This window comes from Colossoma macropomum, unplaced genomic scaffold (assembly GCF_904425465.1).
Source record: "Colossoma macropomum unplaced genomic scaffold, Colossoma_macropomum, whole genome shotgun sequence".
Taxonomy (NCBI): domain Eukaryota; kingdom Metazoa; phylum Chordata; class Actinopteri; order Characiformes; family Serrasalmidae; genus Colossoma; species Colossoma macropomum.
This window is the reverse complement of record NW_023494788.1, coordinates 4,904,487-4,929,821: the sequence shown is the minus strand read 5'-3', so window position 1 is coordinate 4,929,821 and position 25,335 is coordinate 4,904,487. Positions and strand designations below refer to the sequence as shown.

General features: G+C 40.1%; 1 protein-coding gene across 1 annotated transcript in view; it reads right to left on the bottom strand.

Moving 5' to 3' along the window:
- The window catches only part of kiaa1549la (KIAA1549-like a), a 97,560-nt gene that overhangs the window by 44,616 nt on the left and 27,609 nt on the right, over positions 1 to 25,335 (bottom strand). Inside the window, 4 exon segments of the mRNA XM_036568117.1 lie at positions 6,581 to 6,661; positions 6,663 to 6,697; positions 14,445 to 15,053; positions 18,322 to 18,684. Coding sequence (XP_036424010.1) covers positions 6,581 to 6,661; positions 6,663 to 6,697; positions 14,445 to 15,053; positions 18,322 to 18,684 — 1,088 coding nt within the window.

Genomic DNA, 25,335 nt, shown 5'->3' with positions numbered 1-25,335 from the left:
GCCATGTGTATCATAAAATGCAAAATGAGCTTCTCTTTTTTATACATATGTGGCTGATTAAACATTCTGCACATTTACTAAAGTTTGCGCAACTGACAGCGGTCAGTTTAGTGTTGATTTTACTCTGTATTTTAAAAACTCTCATAAAATGTTGGGCTGTATTACAGAAACGTACAGAAACATCTTTTTGTTTTAAGTTAAGACCTGACAGGTCTAGATAGGACTTTTGACAAGTTCGTATCACAGAAGCAAATCTTATCTTAATTTAGGAAACTTTTCTTACAGCATCTTCAGTCTCCAGTTAGGGAAATCTGAACTTACTTGATTGAAGACAACAAACAACTGTCATGTCTGTTACCTAGCAACCGACCATTCACGCACAGCTGAAACATAAACATGTAATCGGAATAATCAAGTTCGTTAGTCAGACAGCTAACGTTAGCTACTGTTACTGATCTAAAAAAGGGGCAAACAAACTGAAGTGTGATGAACTTGAAGTTAAGAATATTGTGTCAGTGTTTCGTGCTGTGTATCAGAGCGTCGCCGCTCTCAGTTTCAGTTTCAGTTTCCCATACACTTTAGCCGAGCGCACTAACGTTATTCCTCCTAGTAACAGCCACACGTTCAGCTCTGTCTCCTCATTATTCACCACCATCACTGTAATATTTAATCTGACCAGTTTTCATCAACATTAACACACAAAGGTAATAAGAGGTGTGGTGGAGCTTGTGTCTGCAGCATCTGGGGGTTTTAAAATGCTTGTTAGAAAAACTCATAAGTCAAAATGCCATTTGTGATGTAGATTAATGTAACGTCATTATGCCAGTTACAGTAAACTATGCTGCCTGTCACTGCATAAAACAATAGAAACAAACAGTTAAAACAGAAGTTAAGGCAGCCCTGAGGTTGCCTCAAAGTTAGGACAGTATTTAGGAGATTTAGTCTAGTTTGGCTGCTTCTATAAAACTGTTTTCTTATCTGGATGTTAATGGATAAGATGATGAACTTAAGACCTGTTCTTCTGTAATAGCTTCTGTCCCAAATTCAGTCCAAACTGAAGTTGTTATGGTGACTAAACAGCAAGATTTCACGGCTAAACAACAAGATTTCACGGTTAAGAAGTTTCTCAAGGCCCCAGATGCAGGTATGCAAGAAGATGCAGTTCAGAAGAGGCCGTGATGCGGCTGTTTTCTTAGCTGGAGTAAAATATGCCCCCTCTAAAATGTTTTGGTGGGAAAGATTAAAACCATTTATTAGCACCGCTATCTCTTCATCACTGAACTTTCATTTTCTGTTGTGTCTCCAGTTTGTTGTCGGCTCCATTATGGTACTGCCTCTGTTAAACTCTGAACTCAGAAGGGAGCAGTCAGTAGGCAGGGCTATCAAACTTTAATTTCAGGCGCATTATGAGCACATATTGGGGTCGCGTCAAGGTGCATTTTGCATTGGGCCTGTGCTGGTACATAAGTCTGGCCCTCAGTCTGAAAAAGCTGGTGTATTGCTACTGTTGTCTGTGTTCCGCTGCTGTGTAAACAGTTTACAAATAGGTCACATTCAATGTGTATAAAGCCAAAAAAATTCAGAAAAGTCAAATTCAGTTGAAATTCAAGATTTCACGATTCACTGAATTGTTTCCTAAATAATCACAGTCAAACCATTTGCATCTCTCTTACGCAGAATCCCAGGAGCTCAGTGATGCAGCCTGAGTTTAGATGGCTGGATGAATTTTTCACAGCATGCGTGATGAATGTATAATTTGCTAGAGCACGATTACGAAACAGGTCATCTCTCTCTTTTTAATCTGTGTGGCAGAGGGTTTGTTTACAACACTCCATGAAACTGTATCTCTGCTCAGAGAGTAAAAAGCGTTGAGTACATGATTTATCAGTTTATTGTTTTTAACACAGTGGGGGTCAGAGTCTCTCAAACGCTTTAGAGGGACCAGAGCTTCGAGTGGTTTAGTCTGTACTAACACAACAAACCATGTACTGTTTGAGGAGACGGGGTAAAGGCAAAGGGTAGAAACAGAGAGAAGGGGTAGAAGAGACAAGAAGAGAGGGAGAGACAGGAAGGGACAAAAGAGAGAACTGAAAAGAAAGAAAAGGGGGAAAAGAAAGAGAGATACAAAGAGACGTGGTAAGAGCAGGGATAGATAGAAAGAGGGGGAAAAATAAGAAGAGAGGAAGGGGAGAGAAAGAGAGGAGTGGAGAGCGAAAGAATTAAGGAGATAGCAGAGAAAGGAAAGAAGAAGGAAGCGGGCAATAGAGAGACATAAAGAGTAAGAGAAAAAGAGAGAAATGGAGAGAAAGAAGAGGAAAGGAAGGAAAGAGATAAAGGCAAAGGGTAGAAACAGAGAGATAAAAACATACATAGGAAAGAGGAGAAAGAGAGGGATGGAGAGAGGAGGCAGGGAGAAAAAGAGAGATGGAGAGAAAGAAGTGAAGAGAAAGGAAAAGAGGGTAGAATATGACAGGGAGAGAGGAGGAGAGAGAGAGAAAGGGATGAAAGAGAGACAGATGGAGTGAGTGAAAAAAACTGAAGAGAAAGAAAAGGATAGAGAGGGGAAAAAGAAAGAGACATACAAAAGGGGTAGAAGCAGGGATAGATAGAAAGAGGGAGAAAAAAGAAAAAGAGAGGAAGAGGAGGAGAGAAAGAGAGGGATGGACAGCAAAAGAATTAAAGAGAGAGAAGAGAAAGGAAAAAGAGCGAAGGGGCAATAGAGAGACAAAATGTAAGAAAAACTGAAATGGAGAGAAATAAGCGGAAAAGAGGGAAAGAAATAAAGGCAAGGGGTAGAAATAGAGAGACAGAAAAAGAGAGAGGAAAGGGTGGTAAAAAAAAAGGAGAGAGAGAGAGGGACGAAAGAGCGACAGATGGAGCGAGTAAAAAAACTGCAGATAAAGAAATAGATAGAGAGGGAGAAAAGAAAGAAAGAGAGATACAAATGGAAGGGGCAAAAGAGCAACAGAAGGAGCAAATGAAAGAACTGAAGAGAAATAAAAGGATAGAGAAGGGGGAAGAACGAGAGATACAAAAGGAAAGGGGTAGAAGCAAGGATAGATAGAAAGAGGGAGAAAAAAGAAAAAGAGGAAGAGGAGGAGAGAAAGAGAGGGATGGAGAGCAAAAGAATTAAAGAGAGAGGAGAGAAAGGAAAGAAGAGCGAAGGGGCAATAGAGAGACAAAAAGAGTAAGAGAAAAAGAGAAATGAAAGGAGAGAGAAGAAGAAAAGGAGGGAAAGGAAGATACATAAGAAAGGGGTAGAAACAGAAAAAGAGATAGAAGAGAAATTAGAAAAAGAAATAAGAGGGTGAAGAGAAAAAGATCCAGAAGGGGGAGTTAAAAACAGACAAAGATAGAAAAAGAGAGAGAGAGAGTGGGAGAGAGAGGGAGAGAGAGAGGGAGAGTGGGCGAGAGAGAGAGAGACAAACAGACAGCTCCAGCAGAAGAGTTCTCAGAGAGCAGACAGTACTAATTCTCCAGTTGAGTCACTGTGGTGGGTAGAACAGGCACCGACACTGTCTATACACGGTAATAATAACAACGTCTTCAGAGTCAGACTCATTCACCATTAAACAGCCCGTTTATCTCTTCACTCAGCATCCGGCAGATCACCACCGCTGACAGCTCTGAACAGATTCCACTGTTTAACCCTTACAAACTGCCTTATCACCACTAATAACAACAGCACGGCGTCATTCAATACGAACTGTTACCCATTAGCTCATGGAAACAAGCAGAGGAATTGTATTGAAGGTGCATCCAGTGGTCCAATCTCATTTCACCCCTTTCCCCTACCACTTAGCCCTACCCCTCTGTTTAGCGCATTCATGCCTAGGGGTAGGGTGTCCCGATTTTAGTTGAAATGAAGGGGTAGGGTGAAGTGTTAAGGCGAAATGGTCCTCCAAACTGAGGTTTTTCAGAGGCACACTCCAAACAGAGTGCTATGATAAAAAAGCAAAAAAAGCAAAGAAACCCACAAATGTGAGTATTTTATCCGTTAGAAATATATGATAAACATTGTATTATATTAATTTAATGTAGCTTTGATAGGCGGCATCATGGCGCAGTGGGTAGCGCTGTTGCCTCACAGAAAAGATAGCCTGGGTTCGATTCCCGGCTGGGTGACCAGGGTCATTTCTGTGTGGAGTTTGCCTGTTCTCCCTGTGTCTGTGTGGGTTTCCTCCCACAGTCCAAAAACATGCAGTCAGGCCAATTGGACATGCTAAAATTGCCCCTAGGTGTGAATGTGTATGTCTGTCTGTCTGCCCTGCGATGGACTGGTGACCTGCCCAATGATAGCTGGGATAGGCTCCAGCACCCCACTGTGACCCAGAAGAATAAGTGGTTTAGATGGTGTGTGTGTGTAGTTTTGATGTATTATGGTCGTTTTCTTCATAACAAGCATAAAAATCACTAGTAGTACACTGATGTCTCGGTAGCTAGCTAGCTACATTTCCCGTTCCACCTTAAATGGAGCAGCAGTTACATTCTGGTGTCTCAAGCGTCAGAACTGCTGCACCATTTAAGCTGGAATGGGAAAATTCGAACAAAAAGCTGACGAATAGCTGATTTCAGCTTCATATGACCGAAGAATTAAGGGTGGGCGACAATAAATAATTGTCCCCCCACTTTGAAGGCATATGATGTCCTAAACGTAACTAAAGCCCTTCAGCGAGGAGCTGAACTTTACCCTCCTCTGCTGTCACTGCAGACTGGCAGGGTCGCCTACAGAGCAGCGCTAGTAGCTGTTAATGAAGTAATGATCTTCTTTATTTGAGGGTCCCATTTCATAGGGGAAGATTTCAACCACTACCCTTTGTAACTCAGTTCCAAAGGGCACTCGAAAGGTGACACTCGAAAACAAGGGGTAGGGGAAAAAATAAGAAATGGGATTGGGCCCAAGTATCTCAAAAATGGCAACTACAGGAGGTAAGTTCCCTTTTTGACAGCCAGTTGTTGTTGCTAGGTTACAAGCAAATAAGGTGGAGTGAGACTTAAAAAGATTTGTCCGCCATTATAGGCAAACGTTGGCACTCATAGAATGCCTCTCAGCCAATCATATTGTGAAGTGTGGACTAATTGTGGTATAATTGCTAGTAGTAAGCACTGAAATATGCTGTCTTTCATGTGTTTACTTACCCTGCTGTGAGCTTCAGGTTTAAATAAAGACTAATAAAAATCAGCCAAAAGATCAGATTTTGGCGACTATTAACAAATATTTTCTTTTGAATATTTCTTAACAATGTCTGTGTATTTTGCCTTGTCTGTTTGGCATGCTACATGTCATACATCTGCCCTCACCAAGGCAAATCTCTCATATGTATAACATAATTTAAAAAAAGGTGGTTCTTATTGAGATGATCCAGTCAGTGTAGTGTAATGGAATTCATAATGAAAGCTAATCTGAAAAATGTGAGAGGAGAAGACACTGGGTCTGTACTGCAGCCTCACATAAGACCAGCCATTCCCTACTGCTTCCAGAGTGCTACACTTTCCTCACACAATGATACAAACACTTCCCACACTGCCGCCTACAAACCGCCCACCACTCTTTCCACTGTGAAACTACAATTCCCAAGATGCAAGGGCTGATAAAAATCCAAGCGCTTATCGGACAGACAACACTTGAAGCGCTATCCAGACAACTGTTGGCTGTGTAAGAGGCTGCTATATTTGAAAGGGAGGGATCGTGAGCAGCATATTTTGTTCACAGTTGAATAAAGAGGGCTGCTTTTATAAAATTGTGATCAAATTTAATAATTGATCATTTAATATAATAAAATATCCCAATGTTCAAGTAGTAATTTCTATAAAGAACTGTCTGGCCAAGCAATGTAGTCAGCTAACAAGCTAAGTAGGCTATAGTTGCCAGGCAACATCATTTTTTGTTTGTCAGTAAGTTTTATACTGGGCATTAATACAGGATTGAGTTGAGGGTGCTGAGCATTTTAAAAGGACACTGAATGTGGCCAATCAGATTTTAGAACTTCAACTATTTTAAAATACAATATACCTTTTAATTAGTGAATTTCATTATTTTAAGTTGCACCCATTGCCGAAACAGCTTGTTTAATCTCCATAAAAAGCAATGGGATGCTCTGGAGCAGAGTACCATGACCTGGCTAGAAGGGTACAAAGCCCCCCAGCACTGGACTGTGGAGCAGTGGAACCATTAGTGATGGAGCTCCATTCAGTACCTTTGGGATTGTGGCATTTGTGATCCAGAACTAATCATCCAACATCAGTACCTGACCTCACTAATGCTCTTGTGGCTGCAATCAGATCCTCACAGCAATGTTCCACTATCTATTGTAAAGCCTTTCCAGATGACTAGAGGCTGTTAGTGCAGCAAAGGGGGCAAATTCCCCATTAACACCCTTGATTTTAGAAACAATGTTGGATAAGCAGATGTCTACAAACTTTTGGCCATATAATGTATGCTCCACACAGTTTCCAATAGCAACACAACTGTTAGATTATTTTTGATATTTATTTAGAGGATTCGTGCTCCTCAGGGGAGACAGCGAGGCAAGGCAATTTGGTTCATTATCCGGTACGTATAGGCTACAGTGATGCCCACCTGTATGCGGACACTGGAGTCATTGAAGGCCCTCTGAAGCGCCAGAGTCAGGCCCTTCGATAAGCTCTGCCTCATCCCGCTTTTCCAGACGATTCCTCTTCATCTGGATGGACAGAACTGGGGGAGGAGAAAGCACACACACACACACACATGCATACAGCGAGATGAGATGCTGCTGTTTCATCAAGCGCCCCGAGCATCACAGTGCTCAAGGCAAAAATCCACAGCTAAAATCCATCTAAGTATATATAAATGTAATGTGTACATATGCTTTTTTGGCATGTAAAGAAAGGGAGCGTCTACAGAAGGTGCATAGTTCTATACCTCATTTCTCTCAGCCCTGAGAAGGTACATACTGGAGCTACACTCTCAGAAAAACTGAACAAACGTTGTCACTGTGGTAATACCCTCAAGGGTACGTCTACAGTGCCTGTAGTCAGGGAACATAATTGCAACCAGTTGTCAAGTTCTAAAAAAATTCAGGGGCATGCTGGGTTCAACCAATAACCAGCAAAACTGCTATCATCAGTTTGTATCAGGGTCAATCATTTCCCCCTTTCAGAATCTGAGCTATGTTGTGGTATCTGGCAAACGCTCAGCTATCTAACAGCCATCTTCTGTCTTAAAGAAAGCTGCACTGTCAGAATTAAAGGTACTAAACTGTCACTGTGGCAGGACCCCTCTTGTCACTGGGGTGGTACCCTCAAGGGTACATCTCAGTACCTTTAGTCAGGGAACATAATTGTACAATATTCCATTGAAATTATATTCTCTAAGTTGAATTGTCTCCACACACCCCGTCTCGTCTCCAGGCTTTTTATTTTATTGTTCTGTTTTAAAACCTTCGGTTATGAAAATACGAATTTTTCACCTGGAAAAACTTATTTAAGGTACACAGTTGGACCTTAAAATCACTGTTGTACTTTTGAGGGCACATTTACATTGTTTGTACCTTGATAAACAAAAAATGTACCAGCACAGAACCTTTATTTAGTGTATAAGACATGAGCTACTCGGTGCTGTTCACTATATGGAATGCTAGATTATTTATTGGGGCCTCTGGACATGTTAGTTCTTTAATTATCATTTTGTACCCTTTAACACGCAATTACCCACAACATTCAGAAAATCAGGCATGATAACACATCACAGCAATGTTAGCAACACTTCTGGCATATGGAGGACCAGATTTGCCAAAATGAAAAATAAATAAAATTAAAAATAAATTAGTTAGTAAATTAATATATGAAGTAGAATTGCAAAGAATAATGTTGATAAATCTATAAATAAATAAATATATATAACAATTAATATTTTAATAATTAAAAACTTATATAAATTAATATGTCTGCATTTATTTATATGTCTATTTAGTAATTTCCCCTTCTCACTATTTTTTGTATTTATTTTTTTTGTTATTTATGTTTCTTTATTATGCTTCAGTCAATGATGTCACAGCGTCTTAATATTGCTATTAGTTGATCGATGTCAGACTCTGTAGATCGATTGTACATGTCTTGCTCTCTCAGTGGTAACTAAGGACAAGACATTACAATAATGGCTGCTTACAGCAGGAGACAGTCAGAGATCTGAGAGTCTCGGCTGATCTGGCTGAAAATGCAGGTCTGGATTATTTACTCTTTCGTGGGGAGGCTGTGGGGACAGTTTGCTCCATTTTGCTGCCTCTGCTGATACAGAGGTCGACCAGTAGTGTTCAGAACTCTGGAGGAGGTGGTTCATCGTTTTTTTCAAATTTCAATTTGGCAAATTTCAGATCACTCAGACATTTGGACACACTTCTCACTGCTGCCTGTGGAAGCCATCGAGAGTTATTTATCGGCAGATTTGTCTGTCCGTGCAGTTCTTTATGAAGTTGGTAAAAGGACAGTTTAAACAGCTCTTCTCCTCTTGGTCTTGATTGCTAAGCCTGAACGTGAAAAACACGCCCCCTCATTATCATATGAACAAAGAAATACCGAAATAAATAAATGAATTAATGAAAAAATAAATAAATGAACTGATGAATAAATAAATAAATAAATGAATACATGAATCAATGAATAAAGCGAACAATTGTTAAAAATATAGATATGGAAAAAAATATAAAAATGGCATTAATAAAACAAAATAAATAATACAGAAATAAATAAATTGAGAAATATATAACTGCAGAAAAAGGAAACGTGTATAATTACAATCACAATAAGCAAAACATACTTTATTTTATTTTCTTTATTTATTGATTAATTTACTGAGCCATTTATTTTTTAATTTTATTTATTTTTCAATTTGGCAAATCTGGTCCTCCATACTGGCAGTGATATGCCACTATGTTAGCTTAGCAATTCTCCTTCTGGAAGTGCAGTGGGCAGTGCTGCTTTTTATTTCATTTGTATCTTTTTATTTCAAGTATTAAGATGATCCCTGGAGATTATAAACTCTCATGCTTGTTATACCTATTTTTCTTATTAAACATAATCCACAGATCTATTTTCAGTGTGCCCTACGACCCACGGCATTACCAGGCCTGAAAAAAACTCAAAAAGCTCAAAAGCCACCCACCTGAAGCTGAAACCTCATAATTTTCTCCTTTGGTTGCATTTTCAAACTAGCCCAATTTCGGTGTGAAAACTGTAAACCTGGCAACCCTGATGGTGGGTGTGCGTACTGTACCAAACAACTAATGAAAAGAGAAAGTGCCTGATTCTACATAACCACCTCGCGCGGGTCATTCTCCATTTGGAGGGGAAACCATGTCACAAGATGCTTAAAATATTTGGCACAGCTCCAAAAGTCGGCTGACCTAAGATTAAATAATACTTTTCCCTTACAATTTCTCTGATTTTTCTTTTTGTATCCTGTTTTATGGTAAAACAGCTTGTCACAAAACCACTTTTCAACATTTGAGAAATCATTTTTAATATAAAACAATATTTTTAGGAGGTTTAACTAAGGAACTTGTATAAAACAGATTCATGTTTACTTTTTATATCATTAACGTTAAACTACATTAAAAAAATATGTATTTTCTAAAAAAAATCATTTGCCAGATATTTTGGTCACTGCTGTTATCAGGATGTTACATTTTAACACAGTATTTTCCGCTCTATTAAACTGCTTCTTTGGGTCGAGGCTCATCAGAGAGGAAGCACTTTAAGGCATGAGAGGACGAGTCACACTCGCTCACTATATTTCATTAATTCATTCATAATTTTGTTTATCAGGCAGCTCATAACTTCTATGTGTCACTGGTATTATGCACTTTAATGGCTGGGTAATTAAAATTTTGTCAAAATAATGCCGTATATCATTTTTATTACTGGTTTTAAATAGCTGCAGAAGGTCACCTGACCACCAATAAGTCATCCAGTTTCACAAAATCCTCAGTTTTAACCAGAAGTCACTGGAGTCACCGTCACTGGTGTTACACCACATTCATACAACACCAGTGACTGTAAATGTGTGGAATTAAGCTCTCCTTTTTGCATATATGATAACAGGAGATGTTAATGGACATAGTAAGATTATTTAGTTTTGGGATGAAATAAACTGATTTTTTTAAAAAACGTACCCACCTGAATTCCCACTCCAAATGGAGAATGACCCGTGTGCTCTGCTCTGATCATTACTTGTTCGGTCTTGGACAGTCAATCCTCTCACATCCTCCCACCAAAGATTGCACCATATTTCATTGCAGTTACATATTTTTAAGTTGGATTGACTCCGTACACCCCATCGTGACTCCAGGCTTTTTATTTTTCTACTTAAAAAAAGTTATGAAAGAGTACAAATATGGCTCGATCCCCGAGAAAGTGTACCTTTAAAACACATTTAAGGTATCCAATTGGACCTTAAGACCAATGTTGTATTTTTGAGGAAACGTTTACATTGTTTGTCTCTTGGGGGACTAATATTTACCCGGACAATACTCTTTTTTTTCAGTGTAGGGATGCAGACTGATATCAAAACCATGTCAGCAACTACAAAAATAACTGCAGTATTTCTCCATAATGCTAATCCAGAAAAATGTCACTTTTATATTTTGTAAATGTTTTTGTATGTTTATGTACATGAAAAATACCAGATTTCAGCTTCAATCTTCTGTATATTAGGCAGGATTAATTAGTCGGAATGGACCTTTATCAAGGTCCTTTTTTTAAATAAAGGAGTTTTGATGTAGTATGTAAACATTAAAATTTCAAAACATGCCATTCACTTCCCAGTCCACACAGTCTATATAAGGAAACTAAGTGGCAAAAACAGCTGCTTTTAACTTACTGTTTCTGTGATGTCATGAGAACTCATTTACATATATACACATATTCAGCCTACAGCAGTTAAGCCCCACCCATTCAGACTGAAGTTATAAGCAGTGTCTCAGTTCTGACTCCTTTTTCAATAAGGCACAAAACAAGACTGCCAATCAGAACAGAGCTCATTTACATATATCAGTCTTAAAAGCATAGTAACAACAAACAGCCTGTTTAGTTCTAAGACAGTGGGTGTCAAACTCAACCACTAAAAGGACCATATTAAAAAATCTCAACGAATCTGTGGGCCAGCTGTTTTTATTTATTTATTTTTTTTGGCATGACCCCAACTGGCCATTGTGTGTTCAAAATATGCCAAAACAATGGCAAAAAATAGGCACTGAATACTTGAACTTTTTTTTTTTTTTTGTTGCTGTTCCATAGATCGTTGTTGGGGAGAGGGTGGGAGCACACAATACGTTGCAGTGCATGCTGGGAACTGTAGTGCAGCTCATGGTGAAATAGGCTAATATTAACAGAAAATTTAAATAATTTTGCGGGCCGAATAGGATTGTGCCACAGGCCTGATTTGGCACACGGGCCATGCATTTGACACATGGGTTCTAAGGGATAAAGAAGGGTTGGAAAATGGTCATGCAAAGATGAATTATGGCCATTTTTGGTACATAAAACCGCACAAAAGTTATAAGTGGATGCAAAGGAGATAAAATTGAATACGAGAGAAGTGTACGTTATGGACCCTTTGAAGACATCTTCACAATACACCACATGCACCACAATATCTCAATTTTCTGAGGTTTGAGAAGTTGGAATAGACATCAGAGCAGAAGAGCACCAGCAGTGCTACATTAAAAACCGATCAAAAACCTTTATTCAAAATTTTTCATACTGCGCTGCACTAAAGCCAAATAAACAGGACTAACTACTCTCTCTTCGAAACGCACAGTTGGTTAATGTTCTTTAAGTAAATATCTACTCCTCATGATAACAATAGATAGTGATATTTCCCAGCCCTAGCGACCACCAAAGAAATTCTAATGATAAAATTCTTCCATTTATGTTCATTTTCATACACCCAGGCAGTGAGCGAGTACACAGATTCTACATGAGAGTCCACCTCTGCCAGCAAGCAGTGACGGCCAATGGTTCTTGATTAGCATAATGCAGGCTGTGTGCTGAAGCCGCACAGAACTATTTCAAGACATGTTGCTTGGTAAAGTAACACCAATAAGTAATGAATGCAGCAGAGGAATGACAGCCATTTGGCATTTCTGCAAAAGATTTCTCAAAACGTAAGACCAGCGTAGACCTTGGCAAGATGGCTAGAGCTACACTTTTCTTCAGTTATGAAATAGCCTATGATGAAAAATTCATCAAGATAAGAGAAAGAGACTGTACTGCACTCTTAGTAACCACATGGAAAATTCTGTATGAAATTCCTGAACAGCTATGTTTGAGGCAGCTGTGTGCTGATGTAAACTTGATGATTTGAATCATGCTAAATGGGTGCTACTGGCTTTTTTTCATATTATCAGAATTATTATTTTTTTTAATTCTGTCATTAGAAAGTAACAAATACATATTTTCGTTTGGTCTAATGATCCCGCTCAGGCTACTGGCATAAAAAAATCATCAATAAGGCCGTATTTGTTCAAAGTTTAGCAGCTGTGTGTCCTTAATCTTCAGTCTGAGCTATTTCAGATGAGACCTGTCTGGTTCACTCGTCCAATTTGCAAACTGTGCTACTGTAGATTATCCAGCTACCTTATGTGGCCTTGTCTGGGTTTATGTGACCAGCCCCTGATCTCAATAAGTCCAAAATGTTCTTGGAATACCCTCCACTTTCCCAACATACATGTGCAATATGGTTGCCTGGAAGTGAAGAGCAATGATTCAGGTAGATCAGACTCAGGATACCAGGTCCAATATCATAGGTATCGTTTCTACTATAGTAGAACTGTAGTCTTACTACATCCAGCATGTATCAGCATAGGAACTGAAGTTTGGCTACATTCTTCTCTTATTTTCTTTTTTTTTTTTTTTTTTTTTTTGGTCTACAACAAAATGCTTTAGCTCCAAAGTGAGAGATGTGACCAACAGCGAAGCAGTACAGGACGTGACATGGTTAAAGATCATCCACTATTTTGCTGACCAAGACAATTTACTTTGGATAGATTATATGAATACCTTTATTAAAAACATCCACACTTAGGCCTGTTACAATTATTACATAATCAACTGTTCACAATTATATTAATTGCAATGCAGGTATCAACAGAAAAGATGCAAGATAGCTAATCAGCCGATTTGGCCACTTTAGGCTTGTACTGTATGTTAATAGCTGCATACAATAAAAAAAATACGATTCAATGGCCAGTCTCCATTATTTACATGGCAATTTATCAGCTATTTATGATTACATTAACAGGATTGGTCAATATTTCAGCCTTCTATAACAGGATTGGTCAATATTTCAGCCTTCTATATCAGTATTGCAGTGCTTCCTCTACCATTAAACAGTGCCACCTGGCTTGGATGAGATACAGACACGGGATGTAACCAGCAGGTTAATGCTTATCTCCTAGCACTTGGTTTTTATGTGGTTTGTGCTCATTTTTTGGCCAAAGTCAAATTATCAGAATTATTTTTTGGCCTGGTATGAACTGTAAAGCATCCAGTCACACATTAATTGTTAAGGTATAAAATAACTGACCAACTAATTATAACAATAATATATAATATAATAATAATAAGTCTCCAAAATGCTTCCGACAGCAGTGATATGCATCCCTTTACAGTCACAATTCTTCTAATGGCTACTTCAAGCATGATAATGCGTCACAAAACAAAAGTCGTCTCAAACTGGTTTCATGAACATGATACTGAGTTCAGTGTTCTTCAGTGGCCTTTCCAGTCCCTGGATTTGAATCCAACAGAACACCTTTGGGATGTGGTAGAACAGGGGATTTGCAGCATGAAAGTGCACCTGAAAAAACTGCAGGAAGTGCATGATGTAATCATGTCAACATGGACCTAAAAATAATGTTTCCAACATCTTGTGGAATCCATGGCAAGAAGAATTGAGGCTGTTTTAAGAGAAATTGGAGGCTATATTCAGTGTTAGTACAGTGTTCCTAATTAAGTGCTCGGTGAGTGTATATATTTTTTGACAGTGGCTATATGTATATATTATTTTTAAATAAATCATATAATATAATCAATGCTTTTTATTGTTTTTTTTAATGCAAATTTACTATTTAGAAAAGTGGACAGTAGAAAACAGAGAATTCATAAACATTTTCATTCTTCTCGACTAAATGGAGGCAAAAAGCGTGTTGTAATATAACATGTTTTGTCTAAAATGGTAGAAAGAACAAAATACGAATGCCCTCACTGCACATCAAATGTGCCTCTAATTGTAGAATGACCCCGTTATTGCAAAGGTCAATACAGCAGCAACTTAGGAACTAAATGTGAATGAAACTAAAATGGAACAGCAAAAGTAAATTCATTTTCACGGATACAAACCTGCATACAGGTAAAAGAACTATCATTTCAAAGTGCTAGTTAGAGGACAGATCGACTGGACTCACCAGTACGGACCCACAGCTTCTCAGTGATGTTGCAGGATGAAGGTGAGCTCTCAGTGGGTGGGCTGTGCTCAGTGGTGGTGCTCCCAGAGGTAGCTACAGTAGAGCTTTGAGGAGTCACTTTGGTGGACGTAGTTGCTAATGTAGTTGTTGTTGTTGGTGCAGCTGTTGTCGTAGTTGTTGTGGTAGTAGTCGTGGTCGTTGTGGTGGTGGTGGTTGTTGACGTAGTGGGCGGTTCTGTGGTGGGCGTTGTGATTTCGGTGGCCATGGTGGTGGGCGGTATTGTCATAGCAGCAACCTCTGTGGTCACGGGACCAGTAGTGGGCGTAGTCACAGTCGTGGCAGTCATAGTTAAGGGCGTGACCGTGGTGGTGGTCACTGTGGTGAGCTGGAGGCTGTCGCTGGTCACAGTGTCAGGGTTGCTGCTTGCAGGAGGGATGGCCGAGTCGTTCCCGGCCCTTCCTGCAGTGCCGTTGGATGCCAGAGTGGAGGCGGAGGCAGGGCTGGTCACGTGATCAGTTCGTGCAGGTTCCATCTCCTCCGGTACTGCGAGGGAGGAACCCGGAGCTGTGGGAAGGTCAGGGTTCATGAGGAGGTCACGAAGAACCTCTTCTGAAAAAAGACAACATTTGCATGAATCAAAGCGGAAGATCAAAACTTATTTAAGATGTTAGACTACATGCTACAGTTTTCTTAATTCTTATAGTAGCATTTTTCTATCACCATCCAGAAAAATGTGAAAGATGGACCTGATGAGTCATTGCAAAAACAAGAAGTGACCATTTTTCATTTCTGTAATTATGCAGCAGAGCCAAACACTTTTTCTTCTCAACACACCAGTGACAGACAATGAAGACAAATGTGGAACATTACCAATACAATTTTGGGGAGAGATGCACATTATAGCCACAATCAGGGATTTCTAAACACCTGGCAACCAAAATGCACTGAGTGCATTCTGTCAGTTTATAGGCTCTGAAATAACAACCAACCAGAGGATTTTGAGGTTTTAAATGGTCTTTTTTTGTCCAAAAATAACAGACGTCTATTCAAAAGCCCTTGTTTTGCTTATAATGAGTCAAAGCCCTTGTTTTTACCTATAATGAGTAATAATTAGAGACAGCACTGATCTGATACTTGGAATCAAAATCATACTGATATCTGCAGAAAATGCTGGATCACACATCAGAGTGATATAAAGAATGAACATGATTACATGACAAATCTTACTTGAAAATAACACTGATTTGCTTGTGGCGCCGCAAAACGTAAGTGAAGTAAGTCAGGTTCTAAAATCATTAACCACAGGATGTGATGAAAGTAAGGGTGGGCTAGTGGTTGAGAAGTTGAGAAATATCCAAATATTTTAAATATTTAATTTGAAAGCTTAGTAGTTTTTAATCCTCTGGGGATTTTTGCATATCTTATTAAATTCTCCTTTAAAGGCACTTGGATATAACATGATACTCTTATGCTTCACATCAAAATGCTCTGATATGTTTACCACTACTTTTCAAAACTGCTGCAGCAACTTCAGCAGCTACAAACTCACTGCACACCATTTCTCCGATGCCGACTGAATGAAGAATGAAGGGTTTCCGGCGTGATGGTCAGTCCTTAGTGATTTCCTGACTGTCCTTTAGTCAGTTTCACACAAAACGGAGACACAAGAATCCACCAATTACACACAGTGAGAAGCAGATGACGTGTATCTCAGCCCCTCTTCACAGCCTCATAACTCCTCATAACTGAGTCACGTACGATCTCGCGATAAGATGGAATGGAAAGGGCGACTCTAAAGATTTAGGAAATGTTTGAAGCATATTTCTGCGCTGTATTATCACAAAGATAGAGAAATATATTTAGAAACATTGGATTTGACACACGTACAAGCTAACGGAGTTAACAGGTATCACGCTGGATGCTGATGAGGGCTTGTCGACTTCTACATGAGGTATTTTCTCCTAAACGGACAATGAGCAAACGTGGTAGTTTGTCAGAGAAATATGTTTTCAGTTTATGGTACTAGCTTCAAAACATTCAAGATATTTTCTTGATTTTCAGAAAAACTCAAATATTCAAAAACTATGAATACAGTGATTTTTATTTAACATTTCACACACTTCACTGCATTAAAACCAATGAAATAGGACTAATTATGTTCTTTCTTTAATGAATCATGCAGTTGATCAGCATTTTCTAAGTACTGAGAATGTCCAGAATATGCTCAGAAAAGCGTACTGTGACATTATGTGATCATGATAATGATAAATATTGTCATCAAATCAAATCTCATTTATTGTCACATCACATTTACACAGGTGGAAAGTGAGTAAAAAACCGAAGTGCGTAGCCCCCTTATAGAATTTAAATACAAAAAAATATATATTTCTAAGAATAAAAAAGAAATATATATACCAACTCTGAATACACACATATGCAGTATTGCACTATTCCAATGTACAGTTGTACAGTAATAAGTTATATTGTACAGTAATAAGCCACATTGCCCACCCTTAAGCTAAGATTAGCTGGAGTGCTTAGTCTAGTCAGTGATACAGCTGCACTACACCTGCCTTATCAGCCATGTCCTTAACACGTTCATGTTCAGGCTCATGTGCTTCCATGTAGCAAAACATACCATGATTTACTTACACAAAATATGACCAAAACCGTCACACTTCACTCAGTTGCTGACCTTCTAATTTTCTTCCCATGATGAAATGTAACAGATACCTGAATCCTGATTTCAGTATTTGGATACTGGCATCTCAAATATCGGGTATTTGCGTACCCGAGCACGTCCCAACTCGGTAGCATCGTGTGACCTAGCTAGTGGGTGGGAATTAGTTATGACTAAACTAGAGGCAAAAATTGGAAAAAAAAAGAAAGCCATGATTGTGACTTTAAAGGCAAGAAAATGGGGATATGAGCAGAGTGTAGGGGTTGCGCAGACTACTTGTCTAGTTGACTTAACTGCTCAGCGATGTTGCTTTAAGCCTGATGTTGAACAGTTTCTGATTACATGATTATGACACTAACAAAATGGGCACCTCAGAGAAAATGTCCAGGTGAGGAGTGTGGTGATTTCAGGGTCCGTATCTCTGGTTTCCTGCAGGCTAGCTATGCGATCTAGGGCTCGTTGGAAAGGGCATGTCACACTCTACTGACTCTGGCTTCGTTCTAACATTCCTCCATCAACCTACAGTGCTTCGAAGATCAGACACTGAATAATGTCATCTCCGATTTCCCAAAGAGTACAATAAAGATATCTGAATTTCTCTCACTCTCCGGACCTCCACCGTGGGCGAGCGACTCGGCAAGGCCACCTAAGGTGCGCCAAAGTCGGATACAAATTTGCAAGATTCCAGGTTCCGTATCTCCGGTTCCCTGAAGGCTAGCAATGCTGTTTAGAAGTCGGAATTTTTTAAATTGCTGATTGTAAAGTATTCCCTTCTCCTGTGGTTTTATTCATGATGTCATCAGCGATTACTCGACATTAACGTGACTTTTAACACATAACTGTCAACTTTAAAAAATCTGAAGTCGGGCAACCCCTAGCAGAGTGTAATGAGCACACAAAAAAGATGGAATGACAGAAAGAGGACGCAAGACAACAAATCAAACAACCTTCATTAAAAAGACACAATGGGCTTGCAATGATGTATCAATGTAAAGATGATCATACATAACTGCAAAAAGGATGAAGATGATGGTGATGAGAAGCATGAGGATGAGGATGATGACAACAACAGTGGTGGCGCCTACATCATGTCAGCAGAACGTCTGCAAAGAAACCGTTTTAAGCACAAAATCACAAAATAGCCTAAACACAAAATAAGTTTCTGGCTCGAGCGTCCTGAGCCTGAGCTGAGCGTACCTGAGCTGGTGCTTAATGCACTGTTGGTTTGGGCCACTCGGGTTGGAGCGTGTGGCGCTCCAGCGGACGGCTCCTGCGGGGATTTGTGATTGGTGAGATTGTCACTGTTGCCGGGTGGGGAGGGCAGAGACTGCACCAGCGCCCGAGGCGGTGTGTCTGAGTCGGCCCGCAGGGTCAGCACTGACGAATACACCGCCTGCTCTTTGCTGCTCACCGCTGCCCCTGCCGGTACGGAGGGGGACTGCGAGAGAGGCGTCCCCTCCTCATCCAGCAGCGAGGGAGAGGATGGAATTCTAATTCTTGAAGCTTCCATAGCAGTCGGTGCTGCAGCAGGACGGTCCGAAACGTCTGACTTCCCCTCATCTGCAGAAACAGAAACACAGTAACAATCCTTAAACATATGAATGAGATTTGAGAGAAATTGGTAAATTTCAAAAAAGGTTCGGTTTAAATGTCTGAAACTGAATTTTCTTTTTAAAATAAAAGTTTGATACAGTGTGTAAACACTGTTAAAGTTTCAAAATATATCTTACACTTCCCAATAAATATAGTCCAAATATATATATATTTATTTATATATGTGTATATATATGGACTATATTTAAATCTATTTATATATGTGACATTTACATATATCTGTCTATTCAGCCTACAGTACTTTAGTCCCAGCCATATAATATATATATCAATTAATCTTAAAAGCACAGTAACAACAGCAGCCTGTTTAATTCTAAAGGATAAAGAGATAAAGAGACAGTACACTGGCTCTTTAAAAACAGGTTTCCTGTCCAACTTTCACATGTGACCATGGTTAACTCGTTCTATGACAGTAGCAACCCATTTTCTCTGTTAACCAGGTTTAGATACTCAAACTCTGAATAATCTCTGAAAGCATGAAAAGAATGACGTTGAATGACACCAATTAAGTGAAACACTGAGCAGCTAAGGAAAAAGACATGCTGCTACATAAATACATAGCGAGTTAAGCATTTATACTGGCAAAACGCAATGCTGTCACCTGCCACCACATTAGTGCTTTCAGCTTAGTACTACATCATGTTCTTCATATTTGTGTAGTATAATTTATTCCCTGAAAAGCAGTATTTTTCACGTGATTGATGGTGCGAGAGGTAGCTAAGTGGTTGCTGTGACATTTGTTTTAATGCTAAATGCTGTTTGTGTATTATACAACAAACAAACAGGAAGAGAGTGACAAAGACCACCTCCATTAGAAGGCAGGCACTGAGCTGTTTACTATCTGTAATCCTGAAACCTCCCTCGGAGCAGCAGAAGTTGCCATGACACTGAATCCTGGTAAGAACTGATGCACCATCATGAGACAGAAAATCCAGGGTTGAGGTCGTTGCTCACCATATGCGAAACAAAGTTTACTTTCATGTCATGAAATATTGTACATATACATGAAAATGTACATATAAGGTAAATCAAATCAAATGTACATATAAGGTAAATTAAAATGGTGCATGCCTATTCAAGGGTGAAAAAGGGGTACACTTCCTGTCTGCTTAAGGCCCAATCCCATTTCACCCCTCGCCCTCAGCACTTAGCCCTTACCCCTCTGTTTTGTGCATTCACGCCTAGGGGTAGGGTGTCCTGGTTTTTGTTGAGATAGAGGGGTAGGGTGAAGTGTTAGGGCTACATGGCCCTTCAAACAGAGGTTTTTCAGAGGCACCATTTAAGGTGGAATGAGACAATTAAAACAAGAAGCTGGCGAATATCTGACTTCAGCTTCATATCACAGAAGAATTAGGGGTGGGTGATAATAAATAATTGCCCCCCTCTTTAAAGGCATATGATTCCCTAAATGTAACTAAAGCCCAGCAGTGAGGAGCTGAACTTTACCCTCCTCTGCTGTCACTGCAGACTGGCAGGGTTGCCTACAGAGCAGCGCTAGTAGCTGTTAATGCTCTTTTTTATTTGAGGGTCCCATTTCAGAGGGACGATTTCAATCACTACCCTGTAACTCAGTACCAAAGGACAAGGTGACACTCGAAAACAAGGGGTAGGGGTAAAAATAAGAAATGGGATTGGGCCTTAGTCTTGCGTCAACTGCTTCGCCCCCTGGCCCCATCTTTCTGGGCAACACCTGCAGCTGGTGCAGAAAGACGGGGTAGCTGCCCTGAATAAACCTGAGACAAAACAGTTTTTTTCTCAAATCAGGTCATCAGAAAATACACGTTTAGGCTCAAAATACACACACAAGACCCTGACAATTACAAAAATGGCCAGAAGTTTGCTGTAATCCTAAAGGGGGAGGATTTAATAGCTAAAATTGATAAAATGGTCAGAGTTTCCTGCTGATGTGTGTGGAGCTCTAGGTTGTCTGCTCAAAGGGGGAAGAAGCCCCCCTCCCACTCAGCACACAATGTGACCACATTCCTTGAAATATTTTGACACGGAAACTCTCGCTTCCTCCATCCTCTCCAATCACACATCCCTGTTCTGATCTAATTTCTTTTTTTTGCAACGTTATTGGTGAATCGTATGTATCAGAGCTGTCAATCAGTAACTCCCAGAGGAACCTCAAAAGGCATAGGTAGATATGCATGTGCCAGACTTAAATATAAATAAACTCAACAAAGCTAGCAAACAACTGAATTAAATCTGTAACCCCAGTCAACAAATAGGCGACATGGTGAGACATTACTCATCTGCTGGAGGTGAACGAGTGCATTTTAATGGTCTCTGAGACGAGGAGCTGACACTTATATATTCATTTTTTTCTGTGTCCATGCATAATCACCAAACCTCCTGCGAAACAGCTCACACTGTTTTAAATATGACCAGAACCAAATCACAACATGCAAAGCTCATGACTCATCAGAGCGGAGAGGAGAAATGAGGAGGGGAAAAGTGTCACATTCATCTGTATTCATTTTATAGCTCAAACAGAAAAGAAGCTCACATTTAAAACACACTGAGGAGCAGCAGCCTGTTACTAACTACACACCTCACACTCACTGACACAACAGCCTGAATGACTGACCACAGCTAATCACCTTCACTGTTACTGAGAGAGAGGGAGAGAGGGAGAGAGAGAGAGAGAGAGAGAGAGAGAGACAAACACAGAAAGAGAGAGAGAGAGAGAGAGACAGACACAGAAAGAGAGAGAGAGAGAGAGAGAGAGAGAGAGAGAGAGAGAGAGAGAGAGAGAGCACACAGTAAGACAAAGAGAGGGACAGAGAATGCGAAGAACAGAAAGAGAAGACAGCAAGAAAAACAAAACAGACAGAAAAAGATGAAGAAGGGAGAAAGGGAGAAGGAGATAGAAAGAGGGAAACAGAGATAGAGTGACAAAGAGAAAAAAGAGCAAGAGAAACAGAAAACAGGAAACATGAAAGGCAGAGATGAAAGAGATGGAGAAAAAGAGAAAAAGTCAGGGAGACTCAGAAAGCGAGAGAGCAAGAGAGAAACAGAAAACGGAAAGAGAGAGAGATGGAGCGGGAGAGATGAAAGAGGGGGAAAGAGAAAGAGAGTCGAAAAAGAGCAAGAGAGAAAACAGAACATGAGAGAGTCAAAAAAGAGTAAGAGAAAGCAAGAGACACAGAAAAGAGAAAGAGAGGGAGTGAGGGAGAGGCAGAGATGAAAGAGGGAGAGAGAAAGAGTCAGGGAGACTGAGAAAGCAAGAGAGCAAGACAGAGAAGAGAAAGAGCGGGAGCGATGGGAGACAGAACAAAGACACAGAAAAGGGAAAGAGAGGGAGAAAGGGAGAGGCAGAGATGAAAGAGTGGGAGAAAGAGAGAGTCAAGAAAGAGACAGAGCAAGAGAGACAGAGAAAAGAGGAAGACAAGGAGTGAGGGAGAGGCAGACATGAAAGGGGGGAGAAAGAGAGAGTGGTGAAAGATAAAGAGTAGCAGAGAAACAGAAAAAGGGAGAGCTGAGAGAACAAGAGAGACAGAAAAAAATGAGAGAAAGAAAGCAGGAGAGTGATAAAAGAGAGAGAGAGATGGATGGATGATGGAGAGTTGAGAAAGAAACAGAGCAACAGAGAGATAGAAAGAGTTGAGAGAGAGAGCAAGAGAGACAGAAAATAAAAAGAGAAAGAGAGCAAGAGAGTGATAAAACAGTGAGATAAAGAGAGAAAGATGGATGGATGACAGATACACAGGGACAGAAATATACAGAGATGAAGGAGAGGAAGAGAGAGTCGTGAAAGAGAAAAGAGCAAGAGAGACAGAAATGAGAAAGAGAAGGATTGAGGGAGAGGCAGAGATGAAAGAGAGAGAGAGAGAAAGAGAGAGAGAGATAGGGAAAGAGTCAGGGAGACTCAGAAAGCGAGAGAGCAAGACAGAAACAGAAAACAGAAAGAGAGAGAGTTGAGAGAGACAGCAAGAGAGACAGAAAACAGAAAGAGAGCATGAGAAAATCAGTGAGATAGAGAGAAAGACTGATGGATGACAGATACACAGAGAGACGAGAGATGAAGGAGAGAAAGAGAGAGATGGGGGTTAGACTGTGAGAAACCTGGCTGTGGCCCGTGACTCTGTCAATGTTATGCTCCCCAGGATGGGAGTAAAATAAAGGACGGCGAAGCTCTATTAGTCAAAGCATTAATCATCTCTGAGCGACTCTCCGGCCGTCAGGCAGCGAGGAGACAAAGAGCGAGCGCTGTGATTTCTCTCTTCCACAAAGTTAAGTAAGCTAAATAATTCACAGGCCTCGGTGCTGGTGGTGGGGGTGGGGGGTGGTGTGCTTACAGAGCACTGTCGTTATAAAAGAAGCTCAGATAAAATGCCTTCAGTCGGGTTCCGCTCTGCAGTGGCTGTGTGAGAGAGCGTGGGCGTGTGAGTGTGTATCTCAGCGACAGGTCACGTTGAAAGCCTATTCTCCAACGGATAGCCACCTGCTCTGACAGTCCGAGCATATGGGGTATCCTGAGAAACGGACAGCTAGAGGGAGGCGGGGGGCTTGTGAGAACGGGGCTGCATGATCACGTACCAGAGAGGGAGGGAGAGCAAACATACACACGGATTTCACTCCAGCATATTGACTCACTTTGGAAAGTTAGACTTGATTATAATCACTTATAATCACGCCTGGCCTGAATAATATGAACACTCGAGCTCTGTTTTATCCTGCATGTAAACGCAGTCACTAAAGTAGATCATTTGAGAAATGTCACTAAAGTTCAGCCTTTTCTATCTCGACGCAGAGAAACTTGTTCATGCATTTGTTACAAGCAGAGTTGATCACTGTAATGATCTTCTTACTGGACTTCCTAAGAAAACAGTACATCCCTTACAACTCGTACAAAATGCAGCAGCATCCTAACAAAAACAAAACGAAGAGATTATAACACTCTCGTTTTTAAAGAACTGCACTGGCTGCCGGCATCATTCAGGATAGATTTTAAATTTCTGCTACTAGTTTTTAAGGCTCTTGATGACCCTAAAGCACTGCTTACATCACAGAGCGTCTGTCTGTTTATGTTCCAGAACGTAACCTTAGATCTGCAGATACTGACCTTCTGCAAACACCTTCAGTAAAATACAGAAAACATGGAGAGACTCTTTCTTCTGCTTCTGAACTGTGGAGCTCAATTCACCTTTTATTAGACAGTCAAGCTCAGTGCTCACTTTTAAGAGGCATGTAAAAACGTGTCTCTTCAACTTAGCATTTAATTAAAACTCTGATCTGTGTCATTTTCTTATATGATCTCAAACTAATACATATAATTTCTTGTATTACCATTAAACTTTATTACCTGTCTGTAAAGCAATTTGAGCTGCCACCGGCATGAAAAGTGCTTTATAAATAAAAATGATTATGATTATTATGATTATTATGATTATTATTATTAAGTAATGTTTGTTACATTGGTATTTGTTTCTCTAATTAGTATTTGGATGCTTTGTCTTTTTAAGCCACAAAAAATACAGCTTAATATACACACCTTTAGACAGAACAGTTACTGTTAATGCATGGAAAATGTTAAAAATAAATCATTTACTGCTGGTCAAGTTTAGAATACATCATATATTTATGACAGGCATGCACATCACCCCGTCTCAAAAGACTGCACTGCTGAAAGAGCACAGACGCCTCAGAAAGAAACCACAGTGTGGGGCACATCAAATTATCAGATAAGACAAAAACGCTCAGTGAAAAAGTTTGTGATAAGAGGCTGGAATGTCGTGGAGGCATGAGAAGTTTGATGAATTATTCCAAATCTGTAAGTACAGTGATCCTTATCAGAGCACCGCCAGGCGTTCTGTCCACATTCCCTCCCACTCGGCTGTCACACATCCGCTTGAGGTGGAATTATAAGCTTTTTCCTCTTTTTCTAATTAATTAAACATTTTTACAGCAGGTTTAAAACTTTACATAACAAACGGAAGAGATGTTGTGACGAAATGGACTCTCACAGAGTAGGTTCTATTTGGGTGGTAGATCATTCTCAGCACTGCAGTGACACTGGCATGGTGGTGGTGTGTTAGTGTGTGTTGCGCTGGTCTGAGTGGATCAGACACAGCAGTGCTGCTGGAGTTTTTAAACACCTCAGTGTCACTGCTGGACTGAGAATAGTCCACCAACCAGTGTCTAATAGAGTGAACAGTGAGTGGACACAGTGTTTAAAAACTCCAGCAGCACTGCTGTGTCTGATCCACTCAGACCAGCACAACACACACTAACACACCACCACCACGTCAGTGTTACTGCAGTGCTGAGAGTGATCCACCACCCAAATAGTACCTGCTCTGTGAGGGTCCATGGGGGTCCTGACCACTGAAGAACAGGGTAAAAGGGGGCTAACAAAGTATGCAGAGAAACAGATGGACTACAGTCTGTAACTGTAGAACTACAAAGTGCACCTATATAGTAAGTGGAGCTGATAAAATGGACAATGAGCGTAGAAACAAGGAGGTGGTCATAATGTTATGCCTAATCGGTGTAATTTAGAACACTACAGAAAATGGGAGTGTATGATTTGACTAGATGTATATGTAGTTACTAGTGCAGCCGCTGTGAGCTGACTACTAAAAAACGCTTCAA